We start from the raw sequence: 16,179 nt of genomic DNA on the forward strand, positions 1-16,179 counted from the left end.
TAAAAGTGCTGTGCTTTTTATCTTATAAGGAACATTAATGGAATCAGCTGTTTGTACTACTGAAAAGATTTCCAAAGTAGTAGTCATGTTAGGTCCCTTCTACACTGCCATATAAAATCCAGATTATCTGCTTTGAGCTGGATTATATAGCAATTTAGACTCAAATAATCCAGTTCAAAGCATATAATGTGGATTATTTGTTTTGATCTGGATTATATGACAGTCTAGAAGGGGTCATATTCTGTGACAAAATAAAAACAGCCATGAGCCTTGTGGCATTTAAAGACTATTGTATTTATTACATTATGAACTTTGGTTGTCTTGCCTGCTGCGTTCGATGATTAATGTAGCAGGCATCCATCTCTTACTTTATTTATGCCCTGACTCTTTCCAGAGCTGGGACTTGCAGCTGGTGAATGTGGCTATAATTCATGAAAACCTATGCTGCAATAAATCAGTTATTTTTTACAAGAATCTTTATCATTTTTTCCCCTATAAAAGCAGAATTTCTAAACAAGGGCTGTCTTCCTGTTACATATTTACATTAAACTGAATCACAATTATGTAAAAGAAAAATTGTGATAATTTACAGTGCTTTTAATTTCAGCAGAATTATAGCTATCTCTCTGGGACCATTGCACAAAACTTTGTGAGTCTCCGACTTACTCATGTCCTCTGCTCAGGCTACATCACAATTCCCCAATAGAAAAAGGCCACCAGTCCTTGGCACTCTTCTCCCACCCCTCTTGAAAAAGCTTTAGCAAGATAATTGAGCAAATTGGACATGTATATTTAATAACAAAAAGGAAGAGTAGGGAGTGGAACAGTTCTGCAGGATTTTCCAGGATCCAAACTACTGACAATCAATTCACTAATATATTACTATACACCTTTTTTCTGATTACCACTTTAAAACCTGTAATCAGAAGCTGGCAGACAAAAGATATGATGAATTATGTCAAGTCAGCAGTAAATTCAATGTAAGCCAGATTTCTTGACCCCCATTTCTCCTAACGGTTGACAGGTTGCTGTGCTAGAGTGGCAGGATCCACAACTGGCAGTATTTTACATTACTAGCCGTTTTGGTTCACTGTCTTTCTTATACTTGTTCAACAACCTGCCTTAAACCACCTTGTCTCTGACTTAATTATTAATTATTTATTTATTTACTGTATTTATGCACCACCTTTCTCACCCCTGGGAGGACTCAAGGCAGTTTACAACATACTAACGGCAAAAATTCAATGCCAACATACAGTACATAAAGAAATCATAACTAATAACTAATTACCACATATAGCTATGAATTTAAAATCAATTAAAACCATTAAAATAAGACATACATAAAATTTAAACATTCAGACAAAGCATAAAATCATTCTAGTACAAACATTAAAATCACATGATCCGGAAATCAGCTTCTATTCATCTTTACTTTTTATCTCCAGTGATTTATTCCAAGTTTGCAGAAAGTTTCACACAATTACTCTCTGCCTAGGAGCTATGTGAGTTCGAAGGATCTCAGCTACAAAATTATTTCTTTCTCACTCAAGAAGCACTCCACAACCATTGTAACAATTATGTTGCCTAAACAGAGGTTTTTTTTAATGTTGCCATAACACAAACTCAAATCAATTTGTGTAAAACAGAATACTACCACATGCATGATAAAATAGATACAGATCTCTCTTTCTCTTTCATTAAAACAGCTGCACCTTACTGGATAAGAGAACCAACAAACCTTGTATTGTCTCCTGGAGAAGATGGTTCCTTGATTTGTCGAGCTAATGGCAAACCCAAACCTAGCATAAACTGGTTAGCAAATGGAGTTCCCATTGCAAGTAAGGGCTATTTTTATTCTTTTCATAATGATGCAGAAATGTGCCACCAGACCAGGACTTGGGGATGAAACATTTGCAAAATGTGTAGGAGGGTTTGCAAATGCATCAAGCATAGTTTAGCACATTTGAAAGCAAATGAAGTTCAAACATATAGCAAACCTGAAATGTCAGACATAAAGTTCAGAGTTTAACCAGCACTAATTATTCACTGGATGGCCTTAGACAAATCACACACACACTCTTACTACTTCATCACACTAGAAAAGGAATCCACTTTAAATCCAGTTTCTCCCTCCTGCAGAATTCTGGAGTTTGTAGTTTAGTGAGGCTGTTAAAGGCTCCTCCCTAATCTACAATCCCCAGAATTCTGCAGGAGGCAGCAACTAGGTTTAAAGTGGATTCATTCTCTAGTGTGATGAGGTTCTTAGCCTCGGAAATCTTCATGTTAGGTTCTCATTAGAGCTGGCATAAGTCGGATATGACATGAAGGCACACAACAACAAACAGCTGAATGACCCCCCCCCCCCCAGCAGCATATATGGAAACTATAGGCAGTGCAGGATAACATCCCAAGAATTTGCTAAATGGCCAAAAGATTAGGATTACAGGGGAGAAGAAAGAGAGCAGGGACTGGGGAAATGCTTCAGTGGGGAACAGCAGCTTTTCCATCCTCATGCACTGAGATATGACTCACTGCTTTTCAAGATTTTGTCCCCCATTCCATTAAGTTGCTAAGCAACAACCTTAGTCACGGACTCCGGAGGCAAAATCTTCAACCTGTGCCAGACAAGGAAAAAATAAAAACCCCAGAGTGAAGCAGTATGTCATATTAAACAGTCACAATAAGTCGAGATTTCCAAGACCCCATGGAGAAGGGCAGAGAAGATTTTTAATACAATGTTTATTTATAGAGATAATGAGTCATGTTTTTGCCTCACCAAGAGTGCAGTCATACTGTATTGGTTGAATGGGTGTGTATTTTTAAATTAGAAATTCCACTTCATTGTGAAATGCAGCAGGACCAATTAGCATCAATTGCTGGAATAATAATTTGTTACAGTATTATTTACATAAATTACATAATGATTTATTATTTATGTATTCTAATATCTATGTTTAAATATTGACTATTATATTTACATTCTGTTGCTATAGTAAGGTTAATTATCTTCCTGTGAGGAAGATGTTCTTTGATGTAAAATGTACTGGAACAAGCTACCTTTGATTATATACACAGATTAAAGCATTTTTGTGATTGGTGTCTTTCTACTTCAGTGTAGGAAGATGTGGACCAAAAGCATCATTTCAAAGAAAATCACAAAATTTGAATTTCAAAGCTTCCTAGTCCCTGTAGGCCTGGCAGTATGCTTTTGTTTTGTTTTCTGTATTTTAGTGAAGGGGATGGGGATGCCCTGGGCTTTGTTTTTTTATACCCTGCTCTGAAGTGGAGAACTGAAAGACACTAAGTATATTGAAGAAAAGATAGATTTCTGTAGGAGTTTATGTGTACATGTTTGTGCATACAAATTTCTACACATGTGTTAATACACAAATGTTCAAATTCATATCTGCATTATATACCCAGAGGAATGATAATAGTTGTTCAATAAAAGGAAAAACAATATCATTAGAATGGAATATGGAGATTTTTAAAAAGTCGTTTGCTTCAACCAAACCGAGTCTCCATAGGAAATTACTAGACAAAAGGCATATTTGCCAGTACTCATTTCTCTGCACCTCTCCCAAATTGTTTAAGTATCTATCTGATACAACATTGAAGCAGGTGTCGAAGGAAAGTCTCATTAGTGAAAATCCCCCTTATTTCTACTGTGATTGTCCACTGAATTCAACTCTTTTTTTTGTAATGTTGAGCAGGTTGGTTATTAATCAAAATACCATATTTTAAGACTAATAGCAGTTCTCATATGTGCTCATGTAAATGCTTCTAGGATTCATGATTACATAACTAAATGATTTTTTTTTGAGATGCACATCTCACCTTGTAGTAGCAAAATCAAACTATAACTTCCTTTTTGGGATATAAAGGAAACCCTGATTTAAAGTAACCACAATACAAAATGCAATCTCAGGAGAAGAGAGGGGATAGGACAAAGAGTTTGTAGGCCCAGTGGCCATTCTTAGTTTAATAGCCATTTTTAGTTGCACTATAAATCCAGACATTATATTTGTTTACAGTTATTTTAAGATCTATAACATATAACTAGTTATAATTGCCTTTTTAAAAATAAAAAATACCAACTCTTTGTTTCTCCTTTTTCTTTTTATCTGTTAAAAAACCAAAAGACTTTTTGATGAAAAGATCTTTGTCACTTATTAGAATGTTCTTTTTCCTAACATGTAAATTTCAGATCTGTCTCCTAACTTGTCTGTCTCCGAACTGTTTATTTCTTGTAAGGATAGCCCAGTAAGAATGTATTTTTTAATATCTCATGAACATTTGTAATAGTTGCTCCAGAAGATCCTAGCAGAAAAGTGGACGGTGATACAATTATTTTTACTGATGTGCAAGAAAGGTCAAGTGCTGTTTATCAGTGTAATGCATCTAATGAATATGGATACCTACTGGGAAATGCGTTTGTGAATGTTTTAGGTAAGACTATGGGTTATCTTTTGTTAAAGTAGAAAACTAGCAACCATTATGGTTTTATTTTGTTATGGTGTATTGTTTTTATTGTTTACTGTTATTGCTTAACGTTTTGATTTGCTTTATAATGTTATGTGTATTGTTATGCTGTTGTTTTTATTGAGGCCTTGGCTTTTGTAAACCGCATCGAGTCCTTCGGGAGATGTTAGCAGGGTACAAATAAAGTTAATAATAATAATAATAATAATAATAATAATATATGATTTTCTCTGTCATTCATTGTTCATTATGTAATCCTATAAATGTTTCCTTAGAATTTAACTCCGCAAATAACTTTTGGGCAGATTGAAGATTTATTAAAAGATACATAAAGTACTATATGACTTGGGTCTGGGCTATCTAGGAGACCATATCTTCATGTCTTAGCTGCCTAGGCTCCAAGATCATCTGGAGAGGCCCATTTCTCAGTTTGTAAGCCTGGCTGATAGAGATGCAAGAAAGGATCTTCTCAGTGGCTGCCCCTAGACTTTGGAACTACCTTTCTCTACTGTTTATTTTCATCAGCAGGCTAAACCCTTCTTAAAAATAACCTTTTAAAATAATAAACCATGAGCTCTTTTAGGCCACAGCTCCATGATCCTAAACAACTGGAAGTACTAATGAATTTAATTAGTGAAGAGTCAACATAATTTGCTTTTAAGTATGTGGTCTTAATTTAATTGTTAGTGCCAATCATAAATAAATCACATGGAACACTACTCTAAAACACATAGAACATTTAAATCATCTGGAAGATTACTGTAGTTGGGACTTATAGCTGGATGTGTTTAGTTAATTCATGTATAGACTACCTTTCTCCCAAGGCAAATTGCATTAATTTTAAAGGATCAGATAAAACATAAGCCCAATTTTTTAAAGGAATTGGACATCATAATTATTTTCAAATATAATTAAAACATAATTTAAAACAGCACATCACTTACACATACTACAATTCCATTATTAAAATTCACACTTGAGAAGCCTGCCTAAATATAAACACCTTCATCTTCCAATGGTAGGAGAGCTGGGAGGGAACAAATTGGACCTCCCACTGGAGAGAACCCCGCAGTCTAGAAACAGCCATAGAGAAGATTCTCTACCAAATTCTTGTCAAGCAAGCCTGTGAACATGGACTGAGAGAAAGCCTCTTCCCTTCAGATCTTAGCACTTGCCCTGGCTTATATAAGGGGAACATGGTCTTTCTGATAGTCTGGACCCAAGTGTTTAGGGCTTCAAAAATCAAAACCAACACTTTGATTCTGCATGAAAATGGACTGGTAGCCTCCATGTGGCTTGTGTGTTTTGGATCAAAGTTGAGATACCCATTTTCCTTGGTTCCTATTCATAGTTCACTGCTCTCTTCACCTCTTCTGCCACTTGCATTTTCGAAGTGGCAGATAGTTTTATATTTAATACAAGCCATGTTTGCTAGTGAAAGCTATGCATGCACTAAAAAGTCATTTATTTCAGGAAAGCTATGAAAGAAGAAAATAATTATAAAACTGTTTTGGAAATCTTATAAATCAAATTAATGTGATACTTTTCTCAAAGTACACAGAGTTTTTGTGGCTCTGTGTTCTCATTTTTATCCGAACAGTTTCTAAACTGCCCAGATATTGTAAATATGAAATAACATCCAGCATATACAAAAAGGGCTCACAATTTTGTTTTTCTGGGCAGCTTGAGTGCACATCTAGGCTTGAGTGCAAATTTGAAATGCTTTTTCATTATTATTTACAGTAATTGTATTACATCTTCCCAGGAAAGATAAAGGAAACAGTATCTTGGTTTATTGTCTTACTTTCACACCAACCTCCCAATCACCTCTTGTAATCCCCAGAGCTTTTCACTTAGTGTTGTGCAGCAGAGTCAGAGTGCAACATACAGCATGACGGGCAAAATAAATGAAAGAATAGAGCAAGAAGAAAGCTTGCAATGTGCTGCCTAATAATTGTGTTTGGTTTTTTATCCTATGAATTTTATTGTTGGTGGTCAACCACCTTTCTCAGTGCTGACCAATCAGTATGGTAGCCTCCTTCTGAGCATCATATTTGGGTTTGCTGGTTTCTGTTTATCTTTTCCTTGTCATCAATTAGTTTGCATGCCAATTATGCAGCAGTTCTTTACATAATAACCTGCATAGAATTTTTATTGTCATATAATCCTCTTACAACAGCTGAAAAACAACTGGCTTTACCAAATACAAAGATTCATACACACACACACCCATTTCACAATTGGTACAATACTTGCGGAACCCCCAAAGGTACAATACTTTGGGGGGGGGGGGGGTTACAACAATAGCATTGATAGTGGGGGTGGTGGTGGACTATTGTGACTGAAGGTGCTGTTTTTTCTTTGAGTGTTGTAGGAGCCACTTCTGAACTTGTTGACAATTATGTTTGACAATTGTTTTTGATTGAAATGTTGCATTGGAATTCAGCCGATCTTCCCTGTCAGTTTGGCTTTTTTACTCCCACATCATTGTTGTCATGCCACCCATCAAATTTTCATTTTTATATCCTTCGTATATTTATTTATTTTTATAGAATAAAATGATTTTTCCATACTTTTTGTTTTTATATTTCATTTGAATTTTTAATCCCATTTATTCCATTTCATAGGATAGATGCATAAGAAATTGGGCTTCCAAAAATTCATGCAGACTTTCCTTTTTTCATATACAAAACAGGAGTGGGTAGAGATGACTAGGATACAAATTTTACCTTATTTAGGGAGTTTTTCAGGGTAGTAGTGTAACATAAATTATATGTAACATTGTAAAAGCATCAATTATGACAAGATCTTCTTTTAAATATAATCAGCTTGAGAGGGGTTTTTAAGCTTTATTGTGTAAATAAACCTAACATAATAAATACTGTTTCTGGAAGCTATTTTGGGCCCATTTTGGGAGAAAGGTGGCATTTTTTCCACCGATTTTCTTACCTCTGATCATGGTATGGTATATTTGAGGTGTTTTAGATCACTTCTCAAGCCAACCATATGCAAGTAGTTAATAATATCTTCTTCTTCTTCTTTTTTGATTTCTCAGTATGTATAATTTATGGCAGTTAGCACACAGTTTAAAAATTCACCAACACACCAATAGTACAAAACTAAACAGCGTTATAAGTTACTCCCCCTCCCTTTCAGGAAAATAAAACATACTATGATTGTCAAAGCTAGATGTCAGTCTAATTTTTAGAACCAAAAAAATAATATCTTCATACTTTTTTCCCCATTTTAGCTGAGCCTCCAAGAATCCTCACTCCCTTAAACACACTTTATCAAGTTATTGCAAATAAACCTGCTCTGCTAGACTGTGCTTATTTTGGTTCACCTGTGCCTGAAATTGAATGGTAAGTAACTTACAACATAAAAACCTTAAAATATCATGTTAATATATTGTATTTACACTACATGAAATACTGATGCAGCTTTGTTAACTTTGAAGTATAAATGTCTAGTAAAAGCTACTCATTATCCTCAGATGAGGTTGTGAAGGAATACATACACTGGAATACGTATTTCTGCTTTTTTTAAACTAGGTTTAAAGGAGTGAAAGGTAGTATTCTCCAGGGAAATCAATATATTTTCCATAAGAATGGAACACTGGAAATTCCTGTAGCCAAGAAAAATAGTGGTGGCACATATACCTGCGTAGCAAGAAATAAACTAGGAAAGGTTCAAAACGAGGTCCAATTACAAATCAAGGGTAAGAAAGCAAGCCTGAGTTACAAAATTCTGATGTGCAAATTTTACTGATTTACATCTGTTAAACAGCCATCTTAATAGCTATTTTTATGTTTCAGAGCCAACAGTGATTATTAAGGAGCCGGAATATAAAGTTGTACAAAGAACTGGACAGGTTTCATTTGAATGTATAATTAAACATGATACTACCTTAATACCCACAGTTACATGGTTGAAAGAAAATAATGAATTGCCAAATGATGAAAGGTATGTAGGAATTTTCTTTTTCAGTCTGCAAGATAATAAAAGTTGTATGACTAAACTTATTCATAAAAGTATGCATTTTAATGCATGTGGGGTAGTATATTTCTTATGAAAACTTAATATCAACACATGGTTTATTCCCTTTATTTTAGACATTTTTGTAATATTGATTGCAAATATTCATAAGTGGCAATGAATAAATATGGAGACAGTGATCAACCTTGTAGCTCTTGTTAATTTAAACCATGGCAAAAGATTCTTGAAGTTATTGGATTAAGGCAAAAACATCCAAGTCTTGAAAAGAATACGGTCATTTTCAAAATCCTTTTTCATGTTGATAGTCAATTTATGGTTTTGAAATTCTTCCATAAATCATTTTTAGTTTAGCAACCATATTAGATGATCTTCTAAAAACTTCCAGTATATATTCAGATGTCAATTTTCTATTTAATCCTAAACATTTGTCAATAGTTAAATGCAGGAAGTAAGTAAATGCATTGTGATTTCAGGTTTATGGTTGGTAAAAACAACTTGACCATTATGAATGTCACAGATAAAGATGGTGGAGTATATACTTGCATAGCTAATACTACTCTGGACAGTGTATCAGCAAGTGCTGTGCTCACAGTTGTTGGTAAGGTTTCTTTTAATATATATTGGAGTAAACACAATGTTGCAGTTTACTGTGAACAATGTACTAATATGATGTTCTGGAATTTTTTGTTTTCCTCATAAGTGCAGAAATATATATTCCATAGTGATTTTTAAGTTACTGGTAGAACCATAAATTTGTTTTTCAAGTACAAGTGTAAGCCATAACTCCTTGAGACTCTACATCAAATCCATAGGGCTAAATCCCCCTACAGGTTGACGTTCTCTAAAAAAAAGTTATTTCTGATGGTCAAAGATGATGTGAGACGGGATATCAAAGCTAGTAGTGAAATGGCAATATCTGTAGAAATAGGATTGTCTGCAACATGATCAGTTATAACATGCCCGTTTTTATTTAGCTTTGCTGACACCATCTGTTGCCTCATCTTATGCCCAAGGGGTATCCACTCCATCTAAATGACATTTTAGTTGTACTGTAGATCAGAAGTGAAGAGGAAGCACAGGAGGTTTCCCAACATGCATATCCTTATGCTTAGCCTACTCTAGCTTCTTAGACTTTTAAAAAGTTGTCTAGTGTATTTTTTGTTAAATGATAAGCATAACTTGAAATATGCTTTTACAGATGAAGTGGCATGTTTTTATTATGTAATGTTATAAATTTGTTTAAATTTTATACTGTATATGGTTACGGCATTGAATGGCTGTCGGTTTGTAAGCCGCCTTGAGTCACCTTTGGGTTCGAGAAAGGTGGGATAGAAATATCGTAAATAAATAAATAAATAAATGTTTGAAAAGTGAAGGTGTGCCCAGAATTTGGCTTGACGTGTTTTAAAAGACGTTGCTAAAACTACAAGGGTGTGATTTAACACAGATGCACATAAGTGACTGCTGAATGTGGAAGGGCTTGCCTAAAGTCTTCTTGCATAAAGAGAGGCTTCTACCAACCTAGTTGCCTTTGTTTACAGCATAACCTATATAATGATTTTCTGCAATCCAGCTTGTTTCTGCTTGTTAAATTAGAAAAAATGTCTGTATGTACCTGTTAGGGAAAACACTCTAATGGCTCTTAATCCTTTTGATGGACTGTAGTCCTTGATAATTAATTGTACTTAATTGAATGGTTGATTATCTTCTAGTGGGTAAGAACTATTTTTGATTTATTTTAATGGTTTGAGTTAGACATAAAGAAAACACTGCTACAAGCAATGAGCTAAGCAATCCACGTGCAGAGCAATTATGTTCTGTAGGGATGTGCATTCAGCAAGGGAGTCATGTATTCTATTCCTATAGTTATGATTCCTTGAACTGGGAAATTCATATATGAGACAAATAAAGAGACTTTAAATAATGATAAAGAAACGATTACAGTTTAGTGAGTTGGCCATTTCAGGAAGAAAGCAAAAAGTATCTACCCAGTTTGCCACCTCTTTGTGAAAGTTTGTTCACAACTAACTTGAATAGGTATCATTTTATGTGCCATTTTTCCAGCCCTAATCTCCAGTACATGATTAGAAGCTATTTTTCCATATGCAATAACTTGGCTTTATAATATTTCATCTCTAATAATAACCTAACTGTACAGTTCTGTGTTTTCTAGCTACTAACACTGATTATATACTTTATATTAATATCCCCTTTCAGCTCCTCCAACACCTCCTCCTGTTGTTTACGGTAAACAAATAAAAAGTCTTTGTTTGAATCATATACCAAATATTCCTAAATAATATTCTTATTTCAAGTTAAAGCTTCTTTCTTTTTTCTTCATTACATTTTACAAATTTAATTTGGATCAAATAAAAGTTTAGTGTATCGTTATCATTATACTCATTTGTAAATGCTTAAACTGTTTCAGTATTATGGTTAAAGACAACCTGATAATCAGGTTGAATACTTCGAATAACAAAAGTTATTTTTCTTATTTATTGGCTAAATACCCTAAAGGCATCTGATCCAATCTATTGTAGAAAGCTAAAGCAGGGTTAGCTCTGTTTAGCACTTCGATGGGAAACTACCAATTAATATGGGAGTTCTGTAAGTGATATTTCTGAGGAAAAGACTAGCAAAGCCACCTCTGAGTATTCTTTACCTAAGAAGACCTTTATGAGGTCGCCACAAGTCAACGGGCAATATGAAAGCATATACAGATAAATAATATTCCATAATTAAGTACCATTCAGTTTTCTCTTGAAGCCTTGTGTATGCTTTCAAAGTGTTCTGTTTTTCTTCTTCTTTACAATTTCAAAGGAGAATGCAACAATGGACGTATTCACCCCTCTATCAGGTGTATATCTGAGCATTTAAGACCCTTTGACATTCGAAGTGCAAAGCAATTCTGGATGTGGGTTTTTTTTTGGTAATTTTTCACCTTGAATTTTCTCAGGCATTCAAGGTACATAGATATGGTACCAGACACTGGCACATTGCAATTGGGAAACCATTTCAGATAATCTAATATGCACTGCCCTAGATAATTCTCTCTTTGAGGATTTAAAACTGTAGAATTATGAATTCTGGTTGAAATGTTGATTAAGTATAGTTAGCATATTCTACCCAAAAGAAACTTTGCCTCTATTACTTTGGCTGCCATGAACTTCAAGAACTCAGAATTCAAGCTGATTTCTTAATTGAATGCCACAGTTCATTTGTTTATTATATGCATGGATTAGTTTCACAATCCTCATCTGCTTTTTCAGTTTGCCAAGATCTAATTTCTTCAAGCATGAACAAGGGTCAGCTAGTTGATATACCATTATGTCTTAGGCTATATCCAAACTTTTTTTTTTATGTCGGGAGCGACTTGAGAAACTGCAAGTCGCTTCTGGTGTGAGAGAATTGGCCATCTGGAAGGACATTGCCCAGGGGACACCCGGATGTTTTGATGTTTCACCATCCTTTTGGGAGGCTTCTCTCATGTCCCCACATGGGGAGCTGGAGCTGACGGAGCTAATCCGTGCTCTCCCCAGATTCGAATTTCCTGTCAGAATTCAGTCCTGCTAGCACAAGGGTTTAACCCATTGCACCATTGGGGACTCCTGTATCCAAACTTTAGAATTATAACAGTTTGTCACCATATTAACTGCCATGGTTCAGTTTTATGTAGTTTTGTGAGAACTTTATCCTTCTCTGCTAGATAGCTCTGTTACCACAACAAAGTACAAATTCCAGTATAAGATGAAACCATGGCAGTTGAATGTGTTGCTGTAATTTTACGGTATGGATGATCAGTTAGTGTATTTAGCAGTTTGATACCACTTTCAATAACATGACTATATCATACAGAGTACTTGGATTTGTAAATTGGTGGGATAATTACAATTCTTAACTGAACTAAATAACTTACCAAACTTCAAATCCCAATATTCTGTAGGATGCAACTATGCTAGAAAAGTCCCTTTCAGCTACAGCTTCCAAAATATCCCTTTCTACAAGCACTTTCAAGCCTGCAATATCATTGCATGGGTGGCATTTATTATTTCTCCCTGAAAGAGTACCAGGACAGGAATGAGCAACTTGTGGCTCTCTCTGTGCTGTTAGACCAGAAGTGTCATGTGTACTAGCTAGCATAACCAGTAGTAAGACATGTACTGTTAAATCCTAAATCAGTTAAATTCCTCTGATCCACTGAATCAATGGACCCATGACAAGTATTGACTTATAAAGTTTCTAATGTTTTAGTAGGTGTTTTCTAGTTGGGACTACTTATTGTATTTAAATTGTAATGTCTGTGCCATACATGCAGAAATAAATTTTGAAGGTATGGTGATATGCCAGAATAGCAGAACAGTTGAAAACTGGGGCGAGAACAATTCAGCTTTCTGTTGCTCCCAGAATTACTACTTGTTATGATGCATATTTAGTGGTATCTAATCATATCAAGAGGGCCACCTCCAATTTTTAAAAAGTGCAGTACACGTTTTTTGAGTGGATAATTACAGAATACATTGGTGATATATCTTAGCAACATAAGTTCACAGAAATCTGTATTTCAGATATCCCAACTTACAATAATTTAAATTGTGGCACAGAGTGGCCAGGGTTCTGTTTATTCATTTTACCCTTATAGATTGCCTCGTATAACTCCTCATCATTCCCTCACAAAAAGCTGGTTGTATCATCCTTTGTGGGCCAAGACCTTGGACCAAGCCTCACATTGGCCACAAAGTCTCATAAGACTTAGTCGGATTTCAGTACTCATATATAGGCCTCCTAACTTCTTAGTCAGGCATTTTAACTATCAAAGGAGGTAGTTTTGGATGACATGCCTGGGGGATTGCAATTAAAAACAATTGTTATTATTAGAAAGCTGGCCTTGTCACAATACTTCTAATACTATAATCCTGAAACAGTTTTTGTGGATATGGATGGTGTTTATTTTCCTTTTTGTTTAAAACAGGTTCCATGTAAAGTAGTTCTCAGATCATGATCATTAATCATAAACTGAAACTGCTGGTGAACTTCTGCTACTTCTTTATTTTCAAGTTATTTCTTAAAAAAAGAAAAGAAAATCTGTCATTGGAGTTCTTACAACAATTTTTCCTTCCCTTTCACATTGTTTCCCAGCAAAATCGGTTATTGATTTTCATTGCAGTTGCATGCTTATCACTAAACCATTTTTCCATGGTGTAAGTGGGTGTATTTAGATTTTCTCTATAAAGTCACCACATCTTTATCTTCATTTGGCCTACAGATCGTCCTGATCCACCATTTGATTTGGAATTAACGGACCATCTAGAAAGGAGTGTTCAGCTCTCCTGGATCCCGGGCAATGACAATAATAGTCCTATTACAAGTACGGTTTGATGTACTTAATGGAATCTAATTTCATGAAATAGAATATTTTTTAAGAACCGAAACACCCCTTTCATTTGAAGAGTATGTCTCTAGTTTTACGAAGTATGCCATTCCATTGTAATTTTCTTGGCCTAAATCCATTTGCTAGTCCTAATTAAAGTAAATACATGGACTCAGTTGAGAATTTTGTAAGTCAGCAGGTCAGCTTTAACTGAGGCTAGCAGTTCGATTGTGGTTCTTCTTAGCAAGACAATTTTATGCCCTTTTGTGAAAGATGTAAGCCTACATTATGTTGAGGGCATAACCCAGGAAACATGGCTTCTAAAATATATTTTACAGTTACAGTTCAAGTGAGTAATAGAAAATGTATATCAGAACTAGAGCTTTCAGTTTGTTCTATATAACTATCTTAAAATAATTCTATGTGACTTGAAACAAAGTAATGCATTTCTGTCTCTTTCTGCATAGAATTCATTATTGAATATGAAGATGCGATGCGTGAGCCAGGGATCTGGAACTACCAGACAGAAGTCAATGGGATCCTCACAACTACACAGTTAAAGTTGTCACCATATGTTAACTATTCATTTCGTGTAATAGCTATAAATGATATTGGAAGAAGCCAGCCAAGTGAAGCCTCTGAACAATATTTTACAAAAGCTGCAAGTAAATAAACACCATCACTTACTATTATCAACTAAGATTATGAATTGTATAGAATTGGTCTACACATTTATTATTCAATCATTTCTTTTACTAAAAAATTGCATGTTTAATTTCTAGAGCCCGATGACAATCCTACTGATGTTCAAGGGATTGGATCAGAACCTGATAATTTGGTGATTATGTGGGAGGTAAGGATTTTTTTTACTCAAATATGAAGATGTCAAGATATCTCTGAAGACACTATAATTGGCATTGCTTTTTCTTAAACATCCAGGGAAATGCTCACAATGTCAAGTGGAATTCTTCTTTAGATACATGTATAGTCTTGTGCAATACACCCTACTGAAATTCTATTAAACATGTAGTTATCTAGCCATAGGGATTGACTCAGTAGTCCTTCAGACCTAATTTGGTTAAAGAACTCTCACAGAACTAAAACTAGTAAGCATTTCATATTGTTGCCCTAACGGTGTTCCTAAATCCCAGCCTCTTGGTGTATACATTTATTGTATTTCTAACAAACAAACAAAAAACACCTGAAATAAAAAATACCGAACAGATACATGATTAGATATCTGATGTCTATCCTTGGATTTGTGTGTGTGGCTACTGGTGCAAACATAGAGGGCCGGCAAATACTAAAAACAATTATTTCAGCTCATGGGAGCACGTTTTTTGGCTCTTGAGTGTTTTGAGAAATGTGAAATACTCTTGAATATGCACATTCACACAGAAACATTCTTCTATGGACATGAGGTATTTTTATACGATAGAATACTGTGGAATTTGAACTGAAATAAAAAAAATACCTTGAATTGAGACAGTATTATAGACAATATGTAAATTTGAGGTCAAAATAAACTTACTTAAAACTGCTCATGAATTGCAAAATTATAAGGTAGTGCCTAGGTTTTCATTTTTGCCACCCAATGCCTTTATTTTTGTGCTATGTCTTTTAGTTGGGGCAGAAATTATATTATTGTCAGAATTTGCAAATAACTGCCTGAAGATGACACCAGGGTAAAAATCCTTCAGATCAATAAATTATGGAAATAGTTGTGAGAGAAAGGTTTTGGTCTTCTTAGGATTGTGAGATATATCCAGTTTAATAGATCTTGATTACTTTTATAATCCTAGGTGAAGTATAATAGATAAAGTGATAAATAAAGAGAAACAAATGCCAAGTAAACAGGGTGGGTTTCAAGAAATTCTCTATAACTAATTTGATGTATCAACATGAGAAAAACAATGGGAACCTGTCTTTTTATACACAGCCCAACTTATCTTCTCCACCCAGACTATCAGTTTTTCCTTTTGCATTCTCTCTTGTCATTGATGCCTTTTGACACCCAAGTGCTCCATGAAGGCACCTCAGCTTTTCCTCCCCACTCTGATAACCAATCTTCCTCTCTTTCCCATCCTACCACAGAAGCAGAGTGCCATAGAATAGCTTCCACCATGGTTCTCTCATAAGATATGAGGGAAGAAGTAGATGAGCCATGCTGTCCATTTCTAATATAGTATTTTTGTTTTGTTTTTTTTAAATGATATGATTATTATTATTGATCTATGGTTAGTTGAATCACAGGTGCAAAGCCCATGTATATGATCTTTATCCATTTTATATTAGCCTAGTCCTTTTATGTTCTGTAAATTGAGTGCCTT

General features: G+C 34.8%; 1 protein-coding gene across 24 annotated transcripts in view; it reads left to right on the forward strand.

Annotated features, from left to right (window-relative positions):
- The window catches only part of NRCAM (neuronal cell adhesion molecule), a 174,681-nt gene that overhangs the window by 121,420 nt on the left and 37,082 nt on the right, over positions 1-16,179 (forward strand). For 16 of the 24 annotated variants that reach the window (XR_009631600.2, XM_060777603.2, XM_060777607.2 and 13 more), the window contains 10 exons: positions 1,710-1,841; positions 4,309-4,452; positions 7,736-7,847; positions 8,037-8,203; positions 8,301-8,448; positions 8,955-9,079; positions 10,699-10,728; positions 13,745-13,846; positions 14,317-14,514; positions 14,632-14,702. Coding sequence is in view for 23 of the 24 variants with exons in the window: in XM_060777603.2 (XP_060633586.2) it covers positions 1,710-1,841; positions 4,309-4,452; positions 7,736-7,847; positions 8,037-8,203; positions 8,301-8,448; positions 8,955-9,079; positions 10,699-10,728; positions 13,745-13,846; positions 14,317-14,514; positions 14,632-14,702 (1,229 nt within the window). In the remaining variant the exon portion in view is untranslated. The remainder of the gene's footprint in view (positions 1-1,709; positions 1,842-4,308; positions 4,453-7,735; positions 7,848-8,036; positions 8,204-8,300; positions 8,449-8,954; positions 9,080-10,698; positions 10,729-13,744; positions 13,847-14,316; positions 14,515-14,631; positions 14,703-16,179) is intronic. The other 8 variants (XM_060777608.2, XM_060777609.2, XM_060777614.2 and 5 more) reach the window with 1 other exon arrangement.

This window comes from Anolis sagrei, chromosome 5 (assembly GCF_037176765.1).
Source record: "Anolis sagrei isolate rAnoSag1 chromosome 5, rAnoSag1.mat, whole genome shotgun sequence".
NCBI lineage: Eukaryota > Metazoa > Chordata > Lepidosauria > Squamata > Dactyloidae > Anolis > Anolis sagrei.